Source organism: Dermacentor andersoni, chromosome 3 (genome assembly GCF_023375885.2).
Source record: "Dermacentor andersoni chromosome 3, qqDerAnde1_hic_scaffold, whole genome shotgun sequence".
Taxonomy (NCBI): Eukaryota; Metazoa; Arthropoda; class Arachnida; order Ixodida; family Ixodidae; genus Dermacentor; species Dermacentor andersoni.
Window position 1 is genome coordinate 36,559,829 of NC_092816.1, and position 25,909 is coordinate 36,585,737.

At 50.5% G+C, this 25,909-nt stretch overlaps 1 protein-coding gene across 1 annotated transcript in view; it reads left to right on the plus strand.

Moving 5' to 3' along the window:
• Positions 1-2,152: 2,152 nt before the first annotated feature.
• The window catches only part of LOC126517727 (potassium channel subfamily K member 18-like), a 36,621-nt gene continuing 12,864 nt past the window's right edge, over positions 2,153-25,909 (plus strand). The window contains exon 1 of the mRNA XM_050167523.2: positions 2,153-5,283. Coding sequence (XP_050023480.1) covers positions 4,875-5,283 — 409 coding nt within the window. The 5' untranslated portion in view covers positions 2,153-4,874. The remainder of the gene's footprint in view (positions 5,284-25,909) is intronic.

Here is a 25,909-nt window from a genome sequence, read left to right on the forward strand (position 1 = left end):
GTCTACCTGAGTTTGTTTGTCAGGCTGAAAATTTTGACGAAGCCCTTGAACTCCACTTGTCTTAAATATCAACGTAGCCAAACTGTTATTTCTGGTGCAAGTACTGTTGTAAATTATTGATGTGCTGTTCTTTTTACGTGTGTGTATGATAAATACCGTCCCAGTGAAACCGATGTATTATATTGTCGTGCAAATGTTGTTGGAAATTATTTCTGTGCTGTTCTTTTCGCATTTCATTGTAATTCCACTCCTGCTTGGGCCACATTGGCCTGCAGTATTGTGAAATAAATAAATAAATAAATAAATAAATATCGCGTTCAAGTCGAGCACCAGCCCGGTCCCTATGTAGCTTTCCTGACAAGCGTGCTTTGTTGCGAGCAAGTATATACTGCAGCGAAGTACAACTTGCAGGACATGTGCAAACTTAGGAGTGAGAAAGAGAGATTTTGAGAAAAGCTTGTGAAGAAGAATGACGCGTCGATCGCAACTAAAAAATTAATAAATTGAAGCTGTGAAAAGCAAGAATGTGGGAACACACCGAGTTCTAGACAGTGTGCCTCTTTCAAGCCAGGTTTCCGTTATTCGGAGTCACAGCTGCGCAGTAGAAAAAAGTGTGCTCCTTGCAATAAACAGGACACGTACGAAAGCGCTTGCAGCGGAGTGTCATCAAGATTTTTTTCGGATAGTCCAAATTTATTGCACGCTTTGCGCGGACTCTAGCTTTCCCCCCTTGTCTCTGCGCCTGCCGACTGCGATATTAATGGTGTACTCACTGATTCAGTGTCTCCAGTCGCTCAGTGTCTCGGTGACTCAGTCACCGTCATTCAGAGTCACTCACTCAGAAACTCTACTAAGTGTATCGTGTACTCACGAAGCACGTACACTGTAATCAAGACGTACGCAGCCATGCAGGGACGCGGACACACACACACACGCACACACACACACACACACACACACACACGCACACACGCACACGCACACACACACACACACACACACACACACGCACACGCACGCACACACACACACACACACACACACACACACACACACACACACACACACACACACACACACACACACAGGGCTTCTCCTCAAGTTGCCGTGGTTTGGACGACAGCGGCAGCCTCATGGTCATATGTTCCTCACATTTCTCATTCCTCGTTTCTTCGTTACAATTTCCCAAAAAGTATGCAAAACGGTGGCGTCGTAGACCTTACAAATCAATTTCCAAACAATCCGTAGCATAAAGAATTGACGGAGAGTCGCCATGGACCCGACTCTTTATGACTTTTATACGTTTTCCACTCATTGCCCTTCGTCGTTAGCGTGCACAGTGTCGAGCGTGCCCCCCCCCCCCCCCTCCTCCTCATCTCCACGATCGGCCATTCGGCGGGACGAATGATCAGAATCCAATAAAATAGGAGACGAAGAATGTATACCAATTGTGGTCGCGGTGCGCAGAAGTTGACTTTCCCCGATTACCTAAGGATGGTGACCTTGAACACTTTTAGTTTCTGGTCAGATAAACGTGTTGCCGTCAGTTTCAACATACGCCGACATAAGGAAAAAAATAATGACAGAACAGAAAGAAGGAAACAAACATAGGAGATAACGTATGGTGCGAAGCAGGTGCTTCGTACTATGCGTTTGTGTTGCTCTTTCAATAAGATACACATTGCAGTCTACCTTTCGGTTACCATCTCCCGCTGTGTTTTATATAAAGACTGGCGCCAAGGTTACGACATCTGAAAATGCAGCTTTGTCACTAAAATCAACTCACAGTCATCAGCGTCATTCTTAGAACAAGGTTCTGCTTTTTTTTTCTTTTGCCAGGTAAATCTTTTTATAGGACATGCAAGAACATTTTACTAAGGATGTCTTGTTCTACCTTAAGTAGCGGGTGATGTTTGCCTCGAGACCCCATAGAAAGTATATTTTATGAAGACGGCAAATTGAATTAATTAGTAACAACAGATTAATTGTGAACAGCACCGCTTAGGGCAAGGACAAGTGTGTTCTTTTTTCTTTCTTTTTTGTGTCCTGAGTTTGTTTACATAAAGAAGTTATGGTTGTTTCATTGGTTGTCTTTTATCGCACCTTGATGTCACGGCATAATATGCTTACATATATAAAAAAAAAGAAAGCTTCTGCGTTGAACTACGCACGAACTTTATAATGTATATCGGATTTTGCATACCGCTGATTTATCAGAAAACAACGAATGTCTATAAGCGTGACTCGCTAGAAACAGCGCGCGCCCGATTAGTCGAGTTCGTTGCAGATAGGTTAGAGTGCACTGAAACGACATGGCAAGGCTGGCAGTCACAACTTGCGTGGAGACGCCCCAAAAATAAAAACGGAAATGGCGCGAGCGATCACCGACAGAAGGGTGGTTATGAAACCAACAGAACTGCAACGCAAGAAAAAAAAAAAGGGTTAAGGAAAGCAAAAAAGGAAAGGATGTCCATGACCGTAGAGCTTTCTCAGAATTTCAGGCTCGCGCTCAGATCATCAATCAGCCGTGCGCGCGCGTCACACTAGCGATAAGAAGAAGGAATGAAGAAAAGCTGAGTCTCCCTGTCAGTCATCAACGAGACGCGACTCACACGCAGAGCGCTGCGGAAGCGTCAGCGCCGTAACCCGTGGCATTGGCTGCGTATGTGCGGTCATGCTCCCTTTCCAGCCAGCAGAACTGAATGCCAAGGAGTAAAGAGAAAGAGGAGCTGCAGAGGCGAAGCTGGGAAGTGAGAGGAGGGTAGGAATGGCCGGTACTTCCACGGAGCTTCTCCGCAAGGCACCAGCAGGAGGGTTCGACAGAGGCAGTACTTTGTTCAACCGGCTGTCAAAAAAAAAGAGGAAGAAAACGGGGAGAGAGAAAGACAGACAGAGAGAGCGAGAAAGAGAGAGATGAAAGCAAGAAAGCGGAGCGCCGGAGTTTTGAAACGACTCGAGAACGAGCGGGCAAGCTAAAGAGTGCAACAGCGGGGGCGGTCTCACGTCAGTGACCCGACGCGTACAAGCAGCAGCAGCAGCAGCCGACCGTGACGCAAGCAGAGAAGTCCTCTTCTTCTTCCCGCTCCCCAGGCAAGCAGTCTACGCTCTCCCTGGGCACATGGCCTAAAGTCTTAGACCTCGGTCTGTTCTCGTCATCGTCATCCTCGGCACTCTGTTTTTTTTTTTTTTTTTTTTTTCAGTTATACTTCAGCGAGGGAGGAGGAACGGCGCGCGAGAGGTATAAACTCCAAAATAGAGAGAGAGAGAGTAGCAAACAAACAAACAAGGCCAGAAATGGTCGCCCCCTTTCATTTCTTCCCGTCGTCGGTGCGCTCTCTCGGCCGCCGGCGCGATGGGGTGGTGCCGACGCGCCGTGACATCACACCAGGGACGACGACGAACCCTACAGCGAGCGACGCCGACGGGCGGTTCGCCCAGAGGCTTTGGCCGCCAGTGGCTGCGCGCGTGCCTCGTCCACACTGCAGTAGCAGCGGGCGCAGCAGCAGCAGCAGCACCGTGTAGTTCGCGCGCGCGAGCGCCGCTGTTCCACGAGCCGCTGCAGCGCAGCACGGGCAGCAGCTCCGGCCGTCTTATTTTTGGAGGCCGCGCAGAGCCCGCGCTTTCTTTCTCTCGGAGGGCTGCCGCACCGATGGCTGCGGCGGCGGCAGCGGCGTGGCACAGCCCACAACAACAGCGACGGGCCGAAAGAGAAAGCCTGCGCTCCCGCCGCAGGTTTTAAGGGCCGCGCCAGCCAGCCGGCCGGGGAGGAAATCTCTTCGCCACACCGTCCCGTTCCGTGGAGGAGCCCGGGTGCAGTGTGGCCGGCTCCGTCGCCACAGCCACTGCTGTGTACTAGGAGGTGCCGTCGTATAACCATTCTCTTCTAGCAAGGAGGGTGCGATCGCTCACCTTGCCCGATTCCTACGATAGCCGGCTCGTTCGTCCAGAAAGAGTGACTCCGCACGTGGCGACTCGGCCGGACGCGGAAGTACTACTGCAGACGGCGAACGTTGTTTCTTCGCCAGTGAACGCCGATGGAACTCCTATAGGGCCCGTGCAGGACGTGTTCTGGCGGAAGAGCTAGGATGCAGTGGTGTATCCGTAAAGAGATTTAGCATGTTCCGAGAAGCGACGTCTCAGTAAGGCGTGCTCTTCACGCTTAGGAGACCTTCAGCTTATACAAATATCCCTGCGCCTAGATTGGTGTCCACAAACTCTCAGCCCACTTGAAGCTCAAGTAGCGCGCCGACGAGCACAAGTGGGTTGCAGCTGAGCCGAAGCCATTTACCTCGCCCGGTGAAGCCGGCGTGCTCGTGGACCACGTGCTTTCGGGGCTGCCGTCATGACGCAACGTGTTCGATTGCCGTCGTGGGACGCCCACGGCACAGCCCACGTCCAAGCGCTTGGCGGATTGCAACACCGATGAAGAACGCCTTTCTAGAGCGGAACTGTTCGCTCAACCCAACGCGCCGCTTGTCTTATACTGCACTGGAAGCCGGAAGTCGAACTTCAAGACTCACCGAACTTACGATTATTGTCGCCACGCGCCATCAAAGAAGACATAAAATGCCATCCCCGAGCGTATGAGTGCCCAAGTGAGTGTTTCGTTGTGCCGTGATCATGTTCACATCTCCCGCGTCATCATGACGAGTCGACCGCCGGACCAATCAAGAGTGCCGAACAGGTTCGATTGCCGCCTGCCTCTCCGCCGCCTTCAGCCTACGCCTTTCGACCGTGAGGTGGCCGCATGGTGCAGTGGCCGTCGTTATGAGTGTTTCCAGGAGACGAGTCGGTGATCGCCGCGAATCCTGGTCGGCACCGGGACGCCGCGGCCCCGCAGGGACCCCGGCGCCGCTCGATCGGGCAGCTCCAGGATGCGGGAACCACGCCGGTCGTCGCGATGCTCCAAGTGCCGCTACTACTGCCGCGCCGGCACCACGTCGCTCATGTCCCACTTCGGGCTGTGCAGCCTGGTGGTCGGCTATTGCGTGATGGGCGCGTTCCTCTTCGAGTACCTCGAGGCCACCAACGAGCGCAACAAGCGGCTCGAGATGATGCGCTGGCGCTCGAACCTGGCTGACGCGCTGTGGGAGCTGACGGCCGAGGCGCCGCTCCTGGACCAGGCCAACTGGACCGGCGAGGCCGTGGCCAGGCTGCGCCGCTTCGAGGTCACCCTCGTGCAAGCGGTGCGCAAGGAAGGCTACGACGGCAAGGAGGACGCCCAGCTGCAGTGGTCCTTCACCGGGGCCCTGCTCTATTCGATCATCGTCATCACCACCATTGGTGAGTGCTTCACTATATAGGCGTCGAAGTGGTCGGTGATAGTCTGCGGAGAGATGTTTAGAAGTTATGCGCGCCCGAAGGCACGAGTTTACCTTTGCCAATTTGTTGTTACAGGTCAAACTTACATGTTAGCGGTGGCATGGGTAATGCTCGGCGGCTGGAAATGCGGAGCGGGAGAAAATGAAGTAGAGGGTGTAATGGTCGCATGGCCATTAAGTAGTTAACTGTACTACAGTTGGCTTCTTGGCCTAGTAGTATCTGCAGCGGCACTCATCCCGAAGTTCGGAAGACGATAGCCCTCCCGATCCCCGTGCACCCCTTGCACTGCCGAAAAACTCCCACATGTCCACGCACACACACTACCGAAATCAACAGATGTTTGGCGAGAATTGCGTTTAGCTGAACAAACGCCCTAATTTATTTGCAGAAGAAATGCTGCTTTCGCGCCAAGGCATCTGTAGCGGTACATTTAAGAAGAAGTCCCTTGAGACCTGAGATCCGCTGCACCACCGTCATAATTCAAGAACTGCGAGTATCAAATAATCAGTAGAATGATGCGCTCCCCACTCCCCTTTATTTTTTATAGGATATCTACAACGTGCGTCTGCACGGTGTAAATAACCATGAAGTGCATGTGCAAAGCGCGCCCAAGGCATCCAGATGTCCGCTCGTTTCTGTGGCTGCGGTAAATACACTCGACACAGAGAGAATAAACCTTTTTTCTGAGCAAGCGCAGTGTGCGCCTTAGGTGGGTGGCCTCCTTATTCGAGGTAGCCGCGAGCGATGGCTGTCTCCGTTCGATAAGGATTTGTGGATACGTTCGAGGAAAAAAAAATGCTGCGAAAGAAAGGAAGCCTTCTTGAAAAAGGCACTTCCATGGCTATATCAGTGTGCCAATGATCTGCGTTCCTGGCGCTTGCTTTGGAGGAAGTGACCAGTGAGCCTCTTTAAGCTCTCATGAAATGGCAGTAACGGTGGGCGCTAGCATAGAGATTAAATAGCCGATGATGGCAGGATCCTGCAATTCTCCCTTATACACCTACATGATTTTCAACCGTAGCTGCGTAGTTTATGATCAAATAGCCCGTGCATTTGCATGGTTGCCCGAATGACGGGGACAGTATAACGGTTCGTTGCTATAATATAATGTCGTGATCCCGGAAAAATGCTTGCCATACCGCGACTTCTTCTGACAAGTGGTAGCAAGACGGAATGAGAAATGAGAGGCAGTTATCTAGAGCACACTTAATTCACAAAAAAATCGTGGTTCTTGAGTTTAGACTTCTTGGCATTCGGCACAACCTGACTATGACGGTCAAACGTAGTAGCAGAAATACGCTATAGAAAATACCCTGTATATATATTGGCGTAATCGGTGTATGTGCGCTCTTATTTCGCTAGCAAATCAGTGTGGGCATAGCCTTTATTCTTATTGTTTCATCTTGCTCAAACCAGTCAAGGGCACACACGTTTCTATCGTACACTGCTAGCGCGGTTCGTCCCCTGCAGAAGCTGAGAGTGCTCGCTCCCGCTCACTCACTGATCAATAGGGCTTCAAATCCACTGGGCTATCGATGGCCTCTGACATCAGAGACATCAGACGTCACTGGTCTCAGCACGAATGACGACACAAAGAAGGTATGGTTGTCCTCATCCTTCTTTGGGTATTGTCTTTCGTGCCGAAAGCAGTGCAGTAAACCGGCTTAGCTCGCTCACTGCATCAGTTGGAGAAGAACTGTTCAACTGAGCCCACGCAAGCGCTCGCGTGCGTCTCTATGCTACGCGACCCGAGTTACTGTAACAAATTCTAAGTGCTGGGCTAGTCGATGCATTATCTACTAAAACGAAAATCAGCGAAGACGTGTACGTGCGCATAAGACAGAGAGTACACGCAGGACGATTGCTGGACTACCAATTCTAACAATGAACTAACTTCGCTGTTCGTATATACACCCGCATTGCCGCACCACGTGCACGCGCCAGCGCAATATAGCAGTGCCACAACTTTCACGTGCTACACACTTCACTATTCGGGCTTTGTGTCACAATTACGATTCTAATATATGTACACTGTTTATTCGGTTGAGGCACTCGCACGAATCCGTTCCTGCAAGTTGTCCCGAAAAGAATGTAACTGCGCAACTTCGGAGAAGGACAGAAACTGAAGAGCGTGACAAGGACAAGCGCGCTTACATTTTGGATTATGCAGACCCGAGATAACCCAACGTTTCACATTACGAAGAAATTTTGTTTTAGAGATCTATCACAGGCAGTGTCCATGTGTAACGACGCTCGCCAGTCATCGAACGGGAGTGAGTTACTTGCACAAACCTTTTGTGATGCGCGAACCACTTTATCCAACAACTTACTAAATAACGAGGGCCATACGACCACAATCGGCGCAAGGAACGTGTTACCGTGACAACAACGCCAAGTTATCGAAGAGCGTTCTCGTTAGACCATGCACTGAAGCCGGCAGTGGAAAAGGTTTCGTGAGCTCAGCTTGGGCCGCTGACAAACTTTCGCAAGGGCACGTAGCGGTGAGACGCGGCGCGTTCGTGGCTCTCCCGCTTGATGACGACCGAACGTGGCTACTCGGCAAACTCTCGGTGATCGATTGTTAAACTGAAATAGCTTGCCGGGCCGTTTTCGTTTCTATCGTTAGCAGTCAACACGCATGAGTAGTGGCTTGTTTGGGTGCGCCACGAAGGAGGAGAAATTCACTCATGCCAGCTAGCATCTGCGTTTGTCTTTCTTTCTGTTGTGCCGTCCCGTTGCGCTGCATTTAAAGATGGTTCTCATGTCAATATACCAACTAGCCCAGCAATCAGCTCTTTTAATGCACGAAGCGGGAAGTGTGGCGTAAAATTTGATCATCTGTAGCTCGAGATTCGTCGATATATCCGGGGGTGCTGCAACTCATATTGCCTACCGAGCATCCTCGATGACCTTAGGCTGGTAGGTATATGAGGAGAGGTTGGAGGCAGCAGGCTTTCCGCTACTTCACTTTACCTAAACCTTGTTTGAAAATGTAAGACTTTCAGTTCAAGACTGGAGGGCAGGAAACTTCGCGAAATTGTTTCGCAATATGGAATATTTTTCTCATGCGTTCTTTTTTTCTTGTCGCGATTCTGGCAGTTTGATATTCTGCGCTGGTGTCGTATAGCAGGGGCTGAAACACTCAATTTAGCAAACTAATGCGATACGCCCACTGCTTGACCGTACATGATGAGTGGATGTTTCATGAATAATACGGTCCGCCGACGTCTAAACTATTCAAAATATGAGAAAAAAGGGACACCGCTCTAAGGCTGTCAGATTTCAGCACCACAGCAGACAAAATGTAGAATCTAAGCGGTTGATTAGCCTTATCAGTGCCCATTGCCTTAATTGTATAGTGTACGGAGATAACTCAGCGGGCGGGGACAGAGGTGCAGGAAAGAAATATGAGCGAGCTATCCGTTAATAAAACTTTTTCCTGCACATCCACAGTTGCTGAACTTCACTATCGGTTTTACAAATCAAACTTGGCGGCATCAGAGATGCATCGCGAGGTGGATCTATAATTTTTCGCGGCAATGCCTGAACGATCTCGATTGAGCACTGGCCGTTAATTACATCTGAGTGGGAACGTTGTAACATATGACCTTTGACATTATTTTCGCCGATCGATTTCTCGTTCGGTTGAGGTGAGAAAGGAGTTCAGTCTGACGTCATCCGGATGTCCCGGTAATGTTGTATATATATATATCACATTTATCACTCGCCTAGTAAACTCAACCCATAGGATACCGTGCACGCCCGCATGGTGCTTGCCATGACCTTTGGTGCATGCAACTGAAGCGCATCGCAAAGGCGTGCGCAGCGTCAGTGTGTGATGCCAAAGTGCCGTCGTTCAACTAAAATACATTACATCGCATTTAACGGACGACGTATGTACACGTTGAAAGGCATCGACAGTACACGCTGAAAGTGAGCCGTCAGGAGGCATTGCGTCCAAATTACGTGTCACACTTGAATGCATTGCCACGCTGACAGCGCCACACCGCGTGCTGACGCGCAGACTGCGTTTTAACGTACAGACCTCGAAGCTTTTGAAAAAGTTCGCTGCAGTTCGCGTTTCAGCAAACAGCCTGCGAGCTTTCAGGGTTATAGACAGCGCTTTGACCGTTTTCAACGAGTGCTTTGTTCTCCAGTAGTTCGTTTCCGAGTCTCTCTCTCTTTTTTTCTTTTTTTTTTGCGATAAGCGACGGGCACTTAGAACACCCTCTAAATGAGCGCATTGACTTTGGCGAGCGAATTCTCAACTCAAGCGGTCGATGACCAGATGAACCCGTCTTGTTTCTAGCGTTTTCGGCGCAGCTTGGCGCATCGAGAGCTGAAAATTTTTTGACGTGAAGTGGGCGCAGCGTCAGCACGTGCATGTCGTGGACCGGGCTAATGTAAAGATTCTATCCCGATGCTTTTTTTTTTTTTCCGCGCTGTGTCAGTGTCCGAGAGGCGCTCCGCCGACGCCATTATCGGTGTCGGCCGGTCGTGAACGTTGGGTAATAAGAAAGGAACAGAATACTGCGAAAATAATTCTCACATTATGCCGACCGCGCTATTGAAGGCATTGCATGAAAACTAATTTATTGATAAAAGGCGTGCTAACAGTACTCATACTTTTGAAAGCACATCTAAGGAGAGAATTACACGTGTGTGTGTGTGTGTGTGTGTGTGTGTGTGTGTGCGTGTGTGTGTGCGTGTGCGTGTGCGTGTGCGTGCGTGCGTGCGTGCGTGCGTGCGTGCGCGCGTGCGTGCGTGCGTGCGTGTGCGAAGACATGTGACGCTTTCGTTTCAGATGATTATACACATTACTGCGCTGCGAAAGTCAATTGGACAGCAACTAGCCTTCACAGCTATTGTTATATACCGGAAGTTTCTGAGCCTCTGAAACTGCTAATATGCCGATGAGCCGTTGAAACTATAACTAACGTGGAATGAGCTAACTGAACATGACCGTTCTTGTGCAAGTAATGTCCGCCTCTCCAAGTATAGTCCACCAGAATAGGCGGCATCACTTGATCTACCAAGTGGGATTGCACAAGGAGTCAGGCGGTACGGTATTTAGTTTCAGTAAACCAGTCATCCCAAAAATGAATCTTTACCCGTGGCATTTTACGTAATTGTTCACTTCCAGTGGTAGCCTTCTTTTTTTTTTGCGCTTCGTCCGTGGTCTGAGCCACGCTCCGCCCACGCGATCACAGGGACTTGGCCCGCCATGGACGGTGAATCAGTCACGCAAGCAGCTTTCCAAACGCAGCCTCCTTCACATGTGCGCGCATGCGCTGTCGCGCACCAATGCTGCGTAATGTAACACCTCCGGCTATTATCTCAGAGAGACAGTTGGCGTTGGCAATGATAGAAGTACACGTGCTGGGGTACGGAGGTTCGATCCCACCATCGGGCACGTATTCCAATTTACCCACGAGTTAATTGGCAAGACAGCAGCGGAACCCAGCAGCCACGGTCAGGAAAACCCGGGAGATTACGCAAAGAAAGGTTCCGCTTCAAAAAAATAATAAAAAAACACACACATAGTACAGCAAAAAGAAGCCTTACTTTGACCGGCCTAGGTGTATCTAATCCCGTGGGCACGTAGTGTGTGGGCTCTTAAAGAAGCACAAGCTTCGTGGTGGCCGCAGCCTATCTGGTTGTAGAGTTTATAGCCCGACAGCAATAACAACACTGCGACGGGCAGCCCTGTCAAAATATACATGCACTCGGTTTGGCCCGTATTTACAGTTGCCACCGCTTCCAGTCTGTGCCGTAGCTCATACATATATATTCACTCGAACGGCGTGTGGCCTCGTAGGGCAGCCGTCCTTCCATGCACTACGTCGGTTCTCGATCGTGCTGCCCGTAACAACAGGCGTCAAGTTTATCTCCGAACGAGACGCTCTTTTCTCTTGCTCTCAGAAGTCTCCGCCGCTCCGACTGGCGCTTTTCCCCCTGAGGCTTCGGCTACCGGGTGATGCCTGTTTTACGGCCGACCCCTGCCCACTTTTACTGGCCAGCTGTCGATGGGTTTCGGCGCAATATAAATGAATAAGGCCATGGAGATGCTGTTACTTTTTCTTGGTTCTACTGGCGTCTGTATCTCATTCTTAGTTCCTTTCGTTTTTTATGAATTTATTGCGATTCATGCTTCGCGAAAGTTTTCTTTTTCCCAGGACAGGTATAACATGCGCTCGTGTGTCTCGGCCTCTCCTTCGTCCTCGTCTTGTGCGCGAAAATATGCATTCATATACAGGCAGGTGCATTGTTAATGGGAACATGCAGGCATCTGGTGCAAATCTCGCATATGGTGCTGTGGCTGGTGCCTGCGAAAGTCCTATCGATGCACCACGCAGTTTTGGCACAGAGAAGAGTCAACGTCATCGGTCGCATCTAATCTGCCGCAAATTTGGACGTCGTCAGACTCGCCAGAGAGGGGAAACTCGCTCCTTTTCTACTAAAATATGTCACGAAAGTAGACGCTGTTACGCTACTTTTGATACACAGGTCGCTTTACGAACTTCGTGATCTGATAGCCGGGTTATCTTAGGTTATACGAGGTCTGTCCCAAAAATTCATGCAGTGAGTCTACAAAAAAACTCGCAGGATGGTTACTAGTGTGTAATGCAATGTTTAAGCGTTAGATGTGGGGCGCTAGGCTCTTTCGCTCCCGATCTCGAGCTCACCAAATCGCTTGGTGGCGTGAAGTTCCTGCCTCCTTCATGAGATTTCAGTGTAACCGACGTTTTATGGTGTTACTTGCTTTAACCGGTACGCTCCCTCTACAATGCTCGATTGCTTCCCGGCTTTCGAAGCAGCACAGTAGGCTGGAAGGTGCGCAAAAGTACGCCTTCCAGGTGCCTCAGGCCAGATGCCTCGTCCAGCGCGCTACTGTGCGCCGGACGAAGCGCGTTGAAAAGCGCGGTGACGCGGTAAGACGCGATGTGAACTGATGTCACCACGTAAAAGTGACGTGTACTTACTAACGATGCAATAATATGCCCAACAAAACTAATTTCTTTGTTCGGTATAGCCGGAAAAAGCACCCTTCTGAAAGGAATGAAAGATGGCTGCCCACCGATCGCTCGGACACTGGCTACTAGGAGCTGCCTGGGAGAATTGATTTCTCTGCGTATATTAAACATTTTCCTGTGGCAGCATAACGTTGTCGAGCCCTTATGGCATCTATGCGACATTGCTATGCGAATTGTTCTTCGCTGAGGATCTGTTTAAGCGCCATTTTGAGCCTTCCGTTGCTCGTCACCGTGATTTTCGAGAGGCCACCGCATGCTAAGCGAAGGGGAGCGGACCAATCGCCAAAACCAGCACAACCTTCCCCGTCTGGTTATCTACTTTCACTACGCTAGCTCATACCAAGCGAACACTATCCATTTCTGCATGCTCCTTGCCTCTCGTCAGCTAATTAAATAAGAAAAAAAAACTTTCAATGTAGAAAATGCTATTTTCTTTCAAAACAACCAAAAGTGATCTCCTATGAACGAGGAGAGCGTTTCATTGGCCTCTTCAAACAACGCTGCGGCTTCATCGCCTTACGCTTGCGTCGGCGGTTGCGTAAATTTGACATCAGAACATTGGAATAAAACCAGAATTGAATAGTCTAACGTTATACAGCTCCTAGTGCGTGTTCAAAAATGTAAGCTTTCAGACGCACGCGGTTAGCATCGAGAGAATAAATTTTTTTTCACGCCTCTACGCCTCTATCCTCTCAACCATGGCGAAAGTCTGACCGCTGAATATGCTCGCTTACGGGCTCACAACCACTGCTTCCACGAAACCTTAGTGTTCACGAAAAGGCGAGGTGGATAAACATCGCGCTGGCCCTTATCGCCGTGTTGGAATATCTCCCGAGAACTAGAATATGGCGGCATAAAAACTTCTGGAAGGCGCGCCGTCGTCGTGCTGTCCCACTACCGACGGCACATGCCCCGCGCACCCACGCGCATGGTTAGTGTGTCTCCAGAGATGCGCAGTTTGTTTGGCTACGCTTCCTGTGATTACGCTTCCTCTTGGGACGTCGGCACCAGAAATTTGCAACAGGAACGTATGTGATGCCATGTTGAATTTTGTGATGCAAAGGACTGCCATGTTAACTTTATCATTTTATTTTCCTCAACATGAAAACAAGAATACTAACTTCACATATTAAAATAATATAGCATGAGATATTAGCGATTAGTATTCAGTTAATATCTCATTCCTTAATTCGCAAAATACTATTTAAGTCTTATTCTCCTTTTTTACCTACTGCCGTCCGATTCAGGGCCGATCACCCGCGGTGGGTTGAGCCGTACCCGTATGTACCAAACCACACCAAACCAAACCAAACCAAACCAAACCAAACCAAACCAAACCACACTTTTCTCAATCAGCTCCGTGGCGAAGCCAGGACAGCGGTCTGCCTGCCGCCGCTGGCACGAAGGCACGAAGCACACTACAAGTACAACTATGGCGCTCCTGCTGAGCGACTATATATGGCGTCTGCATGCCCTGGTCTGAGCGGAACGGACGGTAAAGTTCAAGCTGAATGATATCGCTCATTTCACTGACAGCTGACTGGCGCCGACGGTTTCCCATTCGTTCCCTCCTCGTGCACCGTCGAGGTGCGACACCTGCGCAACGTCACTGGGTGCGCTTCTCGTCCCGCCACCATTGTGAGACGCCTGGAGGCTTCCAGGGCACTGTTTCTTCTGCTCAGCGGCAATGGCCTCGCGTGCCGCATCGTTCCACCATATGGCGCCCGTGTGCAGTTGTAACACCGTCCGAGGAACTCAAGCGCAACGCTGAACCTCACTGCCGCCGTCGACAGTTATTCCTTCGGTTGAAACTGTATAACTCTTTAAGCGATAGCTTCTTCGCCACTTCAGACACTTTCTGTGCTCGTTGGTACAGAATGACGTTTCTAGGCTAAATGATGGTGCTTAAGATAGTCAGCTTATTTTAGGCACTAGTAATTATGTAAATACGCCTGATTGATAAATACACCTCACCACATGAGAGATGTGGTGAGGAAGCAAGGAAGGAGTGTGAAGAGGTGCGAGGAAGAAAGAGCGGCACGAAACTCCGAGAAACGCGAGGGACGTATACTCTTGTTTAGAGGTTTAGAGCGAAGCTTTCTTTGCATACGCCACCGCGGCTTGGCGTGAGTCTGTCTCGTACGGAACAGTCACTAGGCCGACTTATCAGCCTATATATCCAAGTGCAGCGGCGTTACAGATGTACCGTTGATCGACTTGGTTCTCCACGGAACTGCCCAGTGAAGAAGGAAAGAAAGAAAGAAAGAAGGAAAGAAAGAAAGAAAGAAAGAAAGAAAGAAAGAAAGAAAGAAAGAAATAAGATAAAGGAAACGGTGCCTGAACATTCTCAGTGCAACAAATATCCGCCTTCAAACACATGTATAATCACTTTATTCAAGTCAAGCCTTCATTGCCTTCCTGCTCGGAGTCTGGCGTGTCTGCTCGGTCGCTTTGTCTCCGAATAAAGTGAGCCGACCCCAAAGACGGCGCAAAAGCAAACTGTCTAGCCCGGAAATAGTGTTACCAAAGTTCGGCTGATTGTGGAGACGGCAATTCGCGGTCGTGTAGATAACATTGGTCACGTGGCTGGGGAGCCTCCGCGGTGTGCGCGCGCTGTGGGCGCGTGGGTGAGACAGTGCGCGTAAGTAAGGCTCAGCATGTAAACTTGTTGCAGAAACTATCAAAGCTGACTTCAAAGAAATCAAATAAACGCACTAGCGATACTTCCGAAGTATACTTCTGACGCCTACAACTATATGTTCGATGATGACGGCGCAAATTATTGTCAACGTGTTTTAATAGACCTATGGCAGAGTGACGACGACGGCAGAATGACAAGGATGGCATGTCACCATCACGACATAGCGCAACTACGGCGGCATGACAACGGCTACGCGCGTGCGCTTTCTTTTCCGCTCGTTCCCTTCACGAAGGACACGTACCTTTCCGACCATTCGCTTTAACAATGTGCAGATCCCACGCATTGTGGAGGTCGGTCTAAGGGAAGCTGCGGTGATCCGGCAAGGCAAAATGACGCATCTCGTCTAGCCATCACTGGTGTTCTCGTAACCCGGTCCTACTTCTTTCGGTTGTCTGGTGGGGGAGCCCGGGCTTTCACTAGTTCTCTTGCGAGGGCTCTGCGTCTGGCTTAGGTCGCTAATGGCGCGTTGCATCTGTCCTAGTTTGGCAAAGACAAGCTGCATCTGCTGCACGAGGTAGGCTAGCGGCACTGTTTGTGGTTGCTGCGTTGTCAAGACCTGCACAGCGGGTGCGTTCGCTGGGCCTGGCGTGTTGCTCTATTGCTTTAAATGTGGTGCCTCGAGGCGTGCCATCCTAGACTTAACCTCCTCTAATTCTATTTTGAGTTGTCTGTTCTCGTCTAATACCCTTCTTTATTCAGGGTGTTGCGTGATCGGGGGTGTAACAGATGTATGTTTGGCAGTGGGAGATACAACTTGCGCCCAGCTTACCTGATTCGCCTGTGGCTTGCTCTGTGCAAGGGATGCCCCGGATGACTTGCTTCTCGAATGGGCTTTCGCCTTCGTGCTCTCCTGTGTGGTTGGTCTTGGCCTCGACGTGGACCTTCGGCGCTGCTGCCCTGATTGACCGTGCTACGAGCGGTTGCTCGATAGCGTGCGGGTTCTTGAGCGACTCCTGTTGGTCGCACCTCGTCCGGAAGCCCATTCCAATTCTTCGTCCTCCGAGGAGAACCAGCGAGGTGCTGGCTTGTGTGGTTTCTTGGGTGGTTTCGCTGCCTGGTTTCGTACAGGCTTGAGGCGTTTTGGGCAACTGCGGTCTCCAGTTAGATGGTCCCCAGAGCGAATTGCGCATGTCGGGGTACAGTTGCGAGTTACTTCTGGGTTGCGCACACCGCAGGTACGGCACGTGGGCATGATGGCCGGAAAGTCCAGTCTTATTTTAGGTTACAATAAGACAAGATTCGGATTTAAGTCTAGACTTAGAGGCTGGCGTTTGTGCAAGCGGGCCCTGGTTGCGGGCACACGTCGGTGCGGTAGCCAACTTCCCCACACGCTCGGCAGAATTGGACCGTGTTACGAAAGGGAATGCACTCCTTCTCACCTCCTATGTAGTAAATGTATCTCGGTAGGCCTTCTCCGGAGAAAGTAAGGAGAGCACTCTGAGAGTCTCCCAACATCCGGGCCTCTACCAGCTCCACGCCCTGGGTGCGAAAACGGATGCTCGCTTTGAGAGTCTCAGACGCAGTGTGCGGCTCTATACCGTGGATAACACCTCTCCTGGTTCCTTCGCCTGACATGACGTAAACATTCACTAGGTGCGGTCTTCCGTTGATCTTCAAAGACGTGACGCCGCTCATCGCCATTGCGACGGTCGCATCCGGGGTGGATGCTAGTGCTAGTTGAAGCCCGAGTGGATGCGGAGGATGAACCGGTCCCACCTTATTTTTCCTTGACAGGCCTTCACTATTTCGTCGGAAAGCGCTCGGGTGGTTACATTCCTCAGTGGCAGTCCCTGGTGAGGTTGAAAAGCCACTTTCAGGTCGTCCTTGGGTAGCGGTGGGGGCCTGTGTCTCGTGGGCCGACCCCGGCGTTTTGGCTGGTTGTCCGCTGTATGCTTGCTGTCCGCGGAGAAGTCCCCTCGTCGCCGTAAATTCCGCTCCTTTGTCTGTTTCTTCCGTGCTCTGAGCGATTGGGATATCTGCCAACCCTCCTCTGCGCGGTCAGTCTCCGTTTGGGTGGGAAAACGCGCGTTGGCATGCGCGGACGCCATGGTGGAATATCCGGCCGGTCGTTCATCGTCCCGGTTTTGGGCGGTAAAGTCCATAACCTCTTCGCTCAAAGCCAGTGCGGGTTGTTGAGCCATTGGATGCGATTCCGTAGTCAATGTCATGGTTGTCGCGGTAACTGCGGCGAGGTCGTGGTTGACGCGTAGAGAAAGGTTGACGTCTTCGGGCGCGCGTCTCCCGGCGTCGCCATCGCTCCCCTACTCGAGGTGGCGGAGGCTTCGCATGGGCGAAGTGACAAGTGGCCGTCAAATCGTGAAAAATGGTCCGAGTTCGGTGAGAGTTGTGTCCTCCGAGGCCGGAGCACTTCACCTTCAAGCGGGTGACAACTTGCGGGCGGTTTCAGGGGATGAACTACCCGAAAATGTAGATCATGCGGAGGTCGATGTGCACGCGTCTGCACTGGTCGGCGTCCATAGGCGTTCTCCCGCACTATCGAAGCTAAGAACAACGCGTCTTGCCGGCAGGCACGTATTCGCTTTGCTGAGAAACGTGGTGCTGAACGCTAACGGTTATACTTTCGTTTTACCACGAAGTAAAAGGGCAACTTCTACGATGGTAAAAACAAAGTGCAACAGTTTCTTCAGCGTAGTTAGAAACATAATAAAATTGCAGGTATCGTCTGTATCATTGCACAACTTTTATTCAAAACGTTTCAACAATATTTCGGTTAATGTATATTCAACAAAGTGTTGGATCCGCCGTCTTTTGTGCCTTGCTCGCTGTTAGTGCTTCGACCTTCGGGTGAAACGGTGATATTTTTTTAGATTGCCAAAGACAGAGAGAGAGAGAAACGTGGTTTTCTTGACATTTTCATGTAAGAGGAAGGATACATACTGGTAAAAGGTGAACTCTTTCTAACAACATTGTTAGCTAGCTAAATCGAGTTTATTAGCGCAAAAGCGACTTAAGCTGGTCGAATTAGCGCTAGTTTATTAGCGCAAAAGCGACAAGGTGGTCGAACATCAGGTGTTCCAAACAATACTGATAGAGGGCTCGTAGAGAGTATGGATTAGCGCTGACGCACAGAGCTAACATAGTGAGAAACTCTATGCGCTGCCGTTCTCTTTCGGCTTCCCGCTTCATTGCTTCCTCGGAGGTCTGTCTATATAAGCATCTCTGGCGGTCTCGTCTCGCCACCGCTTTATACCATGTGATTGCCCGCAAAGACTTTCTTGCGAGCGCGTCGCTTGGCGTGATGAGGCGCCTCACGATTTTTCCTTTCTACTTCAATATACCGATTATACAGACACTCGAGGCGCATTCATGCCGTCGGCGTCACCGCCATCGTTGTTGTGCTGTGCGCTGACAGCGCATGCGCGGAGAGTTTTAGAGTGTCTGCGATACGCATAGTGCGCTCGGCTGCAAAAACGACGAATCAAAGCGGACTCACCCTCAACGCTGTGCTCAAATGCCTCGGTGGCGGAGCGAGGGCACGGCCATTGCAAAGGCATCGGAAACGTCTTCCGCTGCTGGCATAAGCGTGGTGCGCGCACATAACCCAAGCACACTACAGCGCTACTGCATGAGCTGATGTGTGTGTGTGTGTGCGTTGTGGTCTGAGCGGTAAACATTGGGCTAACGTTGCCTAATATTTCGCTGAACGCTGACTAACGCCAACGTCGGCGAGTTGCGACGCCTGCAACACCACTGGCGGCGATCATCACGCAAGCGTTGTGTGACGTCTGGTAGCCATGGGACGCTGTTCCATCTGCCCAGCAATAGTTGCCGTGCGCGCTTCGTATACTGCCAATATGTTGTCGCACCCGCGTATGGTTAGGGCACCATCCGGGAAGGTCGAGCGCAACGCTAAACTTTGCTATCGTTACCCGTGCTTCTACCCCTTGCGAAAGAACTTTCAACCGCATTAGACAGACTGGACTATCGCCCTTTGTTTGAAACGAGAGTCCTCGGACACTGGTCGAGGTCACCTTCTCAGTGGCTGCTCACAGACCTAGAGCGATGGGAGGTCGCGTTGTCCAGCTCCGACCCAGCTGTCCAGAAACAGCTGGTGCACTGGCCTTTGGAAGTCGCCGAGCGCCACCAACTGCCGGCCGCTTCACGCGACCAAGAGCTGGCCCTATACTATAGCATGTAAGCATAAGGCTCCAAGTATTTATTAAAGTTTTCATCATCACCACCTTTCATCACCGCCTTTTTCTCTGTTTCTTTCTCTCTCTCTCTCTACCCCCTTCAATCTAGAGAGAGAGAGAGAGCGAGTGTGTGATTGTGAAGAGTTTTCTGCAGCCCTTTAGGGAGCACGAACACAGTGCCTTGGGGAAGGGGAGGGGACACTGGACTAGATCACTCTCTCTCGCCAAGGCACGGCACGACCAACGCTGCCTAGTAGACTATACGTCGAAAAGTGCCTGGAAACGTTCACTAGGGGAGCCGTGGGCTGAGCGCCTGCCTAACGTAACGGCACCTCTTAACATTCGTAAAGTTTTCATTCAGTCAGTCATACAAGGCTTCGTCCTGCAGGCTGAATCGCCAAATCTTTGTATGCGTTGGATGCGCCGTGCTTGGGACGCTAGATGCGAGGCTTTCACGTGCGCTATGCTGTAGAGACGCCAGGCATGAGACTTCCACGTGATCCCGTAGACCTGTGCTCGAGATGCGCCAGACAACCACCAACAAATCATTAAATTACTCTGTAACTATCAGTCCAACTGGGTAGGTTATCTAAAGAATGTTTCACCCCAAAATAATTAGACTACGCTAGGCATCACTGGAATCCGCAATTATGTATGGGCTCTCGAGACTACCCGATAGATGCCGTGGCTAAAACGTGCAGGCTTTCTGCAAAGTAGGAGCTATTGTCGTTGAGATGTGGAAAGGCTGTCATGACTACCGGCTACAAACGTCTGCTTATGAAGTCACTCCGCGCTTTCCATTTAGTCGCTGCACTTAACTGAAAGTCTCTGAATGAAGTTATATGGCGAGCGAAGAAACGCATGCGCACGCACGCACGCACGCACGCACGCACCCAAACACACACACACACACACACACACACACACACACACACACACACACACACACACACGCACATACACACACGCACACGCACGCACACACACGCACACACACAGACAAACACGCACACGCACAGGCACACACACACACGCACACACACAGACAAACACGCAGGGACAGACATCTAAAGCAACCTGCCAGACTGGCTAAGTGCAGGTCCGCCTGCGTAACGTCTCCAATAAACTAAGCAACAGAAGCGGGAAGAGCCAGACAGATTTCACGCTCTCCTTAGCGCGGAGGAGTCGTCTCACTGCTGGCTGTCAAGAGGGCTTAATTTATGACAGCCGAAACGAAAATAAGGCTCCCTTCCTGTTGCAGTGGCGTATTTATGGACCCATGCTTCTGTTGTAAAAACGATCTCGCTACACTGGGGTCAAAAATGGACAGCGTTAAATGCGTGCACAATTGTTTGTTTTTTCTTTCTTACTGTCGGCCACAGAAAGAAAAAGAAAACGATTCGTACGTCCTATCACCTCTGTGCGTCGCTAAGATATCGAACTGCTCGCTGAACAAGCTGGTCGTGATCTCGTGTTGGATACATTCACGGTCACCGCCAGAGACTCGCGCCAGTCCTGAGCGTGACCGTGGAGCGGTTTATGCGTGACCCAGCGGTGCTATGCAGGATGTCCCTAGTTTCTGGCTCGTCTGAGCTTGCTCCACGGCAGTCAGTGAACAAAGATAGCGTGGAAAGCGCAATAGCAGCAGACAATAAAATGCCGAGATAAAAGCGACGTATGTCAACACGGGTGGGGTGACGCAATTAGGAAATTTGCAGGCGCAAGTTGGAATCAACTAGCGCATTACATGTATATGCAATTCGACATCGTTGGGTGAACCCCTTGTCCTGCAGGTACATAAATATAGGTTGTTGATGACGATGAAGTCAACACGAGCGCACCCTGCGCACGCCGCTTCCTCGCTTCAAAACACAGATTTGATTACGCGCTAGCGGCTCCTATTTTTATCAACGCAATATCGCGATACCGTGACCGTGCCGCTATTTATCGACACACTCGGCGCAAGCCGATTCCCACGCCTTTCTGGGGCACGTCACCGCCATGTCTCCTGTTTGTGCACATGCCACACAATCTCACGCCAACCCTTTCCTCTTTCTCGAATACGATAATAATAATAATAATAATAATAATAATAATAATAATAATAATAATAATAATAATAATAATAATAATAATAATAATAATTCTATGACTTACTTGCCCAAGTAATGCACTGGGAAGCACCCTAAATAACTGAAAGAAAACAACGCCGGTATCACCACGTGACTTCTCTTTTTTTCGTCCACTCATGAGGTGAAAAGCGATAAGCGATGATAACCCAAGATTGAATCTAGGTAAGTAAACGAAACTGGAGGCGTGCCGAGAATTTTATGTATTGTTCCTATTGGCTCATTCATCTGAGGGCGTCGCCAGATCTCGCAGAAAACCCGAACTTTGGCAAACTCGGGCCATTCTGCATAGCACCCCGGGTCCGGAAATTTAGCCTTTCGCTTCTGCACATCTATGGACGTTGCGAGTGGGGATTGTGGTTAATGCACTTCCGTATGTGAAATCCGTATGTGAAGAATTATGGGTATAACGTTAAGGGATAAGAAACGAGCAGACTGGGTGAGGCAACAAACGCCAGTTAATGACATCTCAGTTGAAATCAAGAAGAAGAAATGGGCATGGGCAGGACATGTAATGAGGAGGGAAGATAACCGATGGTCATTAAGGGTTACGGACTGGATTCCTAGGGAAGGGAAGCGTAGCAAAGGGCGGCAGGAAGTTACGTGGGCGGATGAGATTAAGACGTTTGCAGGGACAACATGGCCACAATTAGTTCATGACCGGGGTAGTTGGAGAAGTATGGGAAAGGCCATTGCCCTGCAGTGGGCGTAACCAGGCTGATGATGATGATGATGATGATGATGATGATGCATGTGAACTCTGTCGTCTCGTCTACAAAGCAGCTAACTCGTTGAGGTGATAAATCGGAGGGCCGTCATACCGTGATCTGCCACGTGATGCTCTCATGCCACACTGGAATGCGCGTCGCGAGACTACACGTCACTGATTGCTCTCATTTGCGCCTCGTCCGTGACCCGCATGGACGAAATATCCTGAGCTACCTGTCACAAACGAATTCTTTCAGACGAGCGCCGCGAATTTAGGATTCTTTGTAAGTATGCCAAGAAGCGCCGGCTTCGGTTATTATTACTTTGCTAAAAAGACCATATTCCTGGCAGTCGGCTAATTCCGTCCAATTCCGACAAAACAACAGCCATCGCGGCCAATATTAGCCGTTGTTTCTTCGCTACCTTTTATCTTTGTGTTGCTGAAGGTGCAGATAGTATTCGGGAAGAGGGTAGGGTAAAAAGTATCAATATTTTCCCGGATATGTCGTCTGCTCGCACCGTCCATCTTGTGGATGCGCAGCCGGATTGACGGCGTAACTGCTGTCTGCGGAACAGTGGCGCTGCCGGTATAGCGGTAGCCCAGTGGTTACGGCGCATGCGCGGTTGATCTCGAGGTCGCGAGTTCAGTCCCGGCTGGGGTGGGGACTGCAAGGGGGGCGAAATGCAAAATGCTCGTGATTTAGGTGTACGAAATAACGAACTACAGGCGGTTAAAATTTCAATTTGGATGCCCCAGGCTACGACCTGCCTCAGAATCAGGTCGCGGTTTTGGCGCGTCAAATCCCGGAATTTAGTTTAACAGTGCCGCCGAAATGCGCGGCACACGACGACTCCTCAAACGGGGCTGCTATATACAGAGGCGCGATTTGTTGCAGCTCTAACTATTCGCCCCATCGCGTTAATCCACGTTAAATAGAAAGGTTTACGCCTTCTTCCAGGGCGCTGGTCTCTATCCGAAGCTTGTTCGTCGCATTATATAAGTTTCCGTAGTGACAGGCAAGCCTTCTGCTGAAGCAAAGACTGCGGGTGCGCCTGCTGGCATTTTCTTTTTCCTCGACATCGCAGTATGTTTGGTGCAACCTAGGAGCCTTATTGCAATAGGTGCTTGCTATATTATTTGACTAACATGCTGAGTGGTGAGAGCTGATGCGAGCATTGAAGCGGTGGTGTTAGACACACACGTCTTTCGCGCTTGTAGCGGCAGTTTGCTTCTCGTCGCGCGGCTGCTCCAGCAGTTTTAGCCGTCCATCTGCCCCAATCAATGCGACTTTACGGTTTTTGCTGGGTGCATTTAATACGAAACGGAGGTGCATTTTTCACGCAGCGCTGCTGTTAGCGAATGCACCTGGCAGAGTTTTTCCACCAGCACTTTATTGAATAAGGGTCGGGGGACGTAAAACATGGCACGGGAAAGCACTATTTCCCTTGCTCAAGCTCGTGTACAGATGTGCGCCTATGTTCCTTTTTAATTGCTTCTTCCTGAATTAATGTGCGCATTCTTTCCCCTAATTTGTCGGGCACCGCCGGCGTTTCTCTGGATTTTTCCCTCTCTCGACGATATGTAAAGGCAAGCCAAAAAACACCCCGAACGTGAAACACCTTTTCAACACTCTCTATCCAGGATTGCAAGTTGGTTAAACGAGCATATCTTATGCGCGACGTGGTGCCTTCAGCATTTTTGGTGCAAGAGAACCTCCCGTGAACTTCTTCGTAACTGTTTCACACTGAAACACGGCGTTTTATTTCGTGCTTATCAAACTCGCGGGAATGCTATACAGAGGTTCTGACACCGCATAGTCGCGACGATTGAGTTTAGCACTTAAGCCAGAAATTAACGCTGTCTGGCATTAAAGTAACACAGCTAAAACGCACGTCAAATGAGACCACGGTCTCAGAACGCTTAACCTTCCTTGTCCCCACTTCTATGCATGCAACAGGCGCTTCGCTTCTATGCGGATGCCTTGTAACACTAGGTGCTGACGCGCCGTTTAATGGACGGCACAAACAAAAGCGGAAATAGCGTTCTCATGCTACGTTGCTTTCTGTCTTGAATATGTGGGGGCGTCCCTTTTCGCCAACCCCTTGAGCGATGGGAGACCTTGTTATCCAGCCCCGCCCTACCGATTCAGCTTGCGCTGACGGACAGGGGCCAGGTGCTGCTGGGAACATATATGGGTCCCGTAACTAGGGAACCACCCATTCTGGTGCCTGCGTGCACCTCCGATTTATTTCGGGCCCAGTAAATGTTGCTTCATCATCATCATCCCTTTTCGAGGCAGCGTAGGGAGATTTCTTGGGTTTCAAATATCTCTATTCTTCAGGTCCGTGTCTCATGATATACGTATGCCTGCATTACACGGCAATTCACGATACCACGCTTTGAGCAAGCATTTGTTAAGTCTTTTATTTAACAAAAACTTACACAATGTCGGACATTCATTCCAGCAGATCACAAAGCCGTTTGTGTCAAATTGTAAACGCAAGCATGTAGGTAAGGCTAAACGCGAGAAGAAACAGATGGTGCAGACAGTTTTCGGCTGCGGCGTAGAGGACAGACAAGGACAGAAGAAAGGGCGCGGGCGCTTTTTTACGTTCTTGTATTTCTTGAGTTCTGTCCTGCGCAGCAGCCCAAAGAACGCTTCACAAACTAACCCACCATCTCGTACATTACGGCAAACTTCACTCGTACGTAGGAATGGGACTGAAAGAAGTAAGCATAACGCTGTCAATGAATGGCCAAGAAGCCACAGACAGACATCAGGTCGAGGCCCGAAGAAATAAAGAGAGGAACATGTTTCTGCCTCATCACCTAGAGACATGAATCGCTCCACATACGTGGCGGCGAAGTGCGCGCATTACCGGGAAGAGCAGCTTCACTGGAAGCAGGAAGCGCTCGTTCCGCAGCCGGGTTCATTTATACCGCTCGCACGGCTAGCGCTGCTCGCAGTGACTCATTTTTTTCCCGTCGCACTATCAAGGATCAGGCGCACCCGGTCACAACGGGGACGCTTTCTTCGGCGAAGCCCCCCTCGGCGAGTCGTGCTGGCTGGAGTCCCTCGTGGGAGTCTGTGTTGACATTCCCGGGAGTCTCTGGCCGGGCTGCGCGGACGCCTGTAGGTGCATGTCGCGTATGTGTGTACGCATGTATTGGAGTGTACATGTGTAGCGTGTGTGTGTATGGGTGAGTACATGTGCGGGAGTGAAGGTGTGCGCGAGAACAGTGAAAGAAAGGGCGAGTATGCGTACGGGCAAGAATGAGCGTATGAGAGTGAGAAAGCGAAATAAAAAAGCGTGCGTATGCGCACATTTGCGCAAGAGTGAAATCGTGTGTGAGGAGAGTGAGTGAATGCGTGCGTGCATGCGTGCGTGTGTGCTTTGATCGTCGAGGTTTTGTCCTTTGTGTTCCAGAATAGATCAGTGTATCAGTGGTCGTTGTGTTCGTGCTGCCATCCTGAGAGTGTATGCTCCCCTCCCCTTCCTCCAAACCGTCCTTTCTCTCCGTCTTCTTCTCCCCGCTCTGTCTGCAGTCACGACCGTGCTCTTTTGCGACTTACGAGAAACGAGACAGAACTACAAACACCATTTCCCGCAATTATCCTCCTCCTCACCTCCTCACAGGAGGGGCTTTTCCTTCCAGTGAGCGAGAGAAACCGCCCTCGCCGTCGAGGCGAGTGCGCGTTGTGTCTCCGCGTCGCATATCTTGGCGGGCTGCCCGCGAGGCGCGCGTGAACCGAGGCAAATTAAAACCCACCGCCGAAACACGACGGTGCTTGGGTCGTCTCTGCTGCGTGACGACGAACACATACGCACACTCAGCGCACGCACACACACCCTTCGACG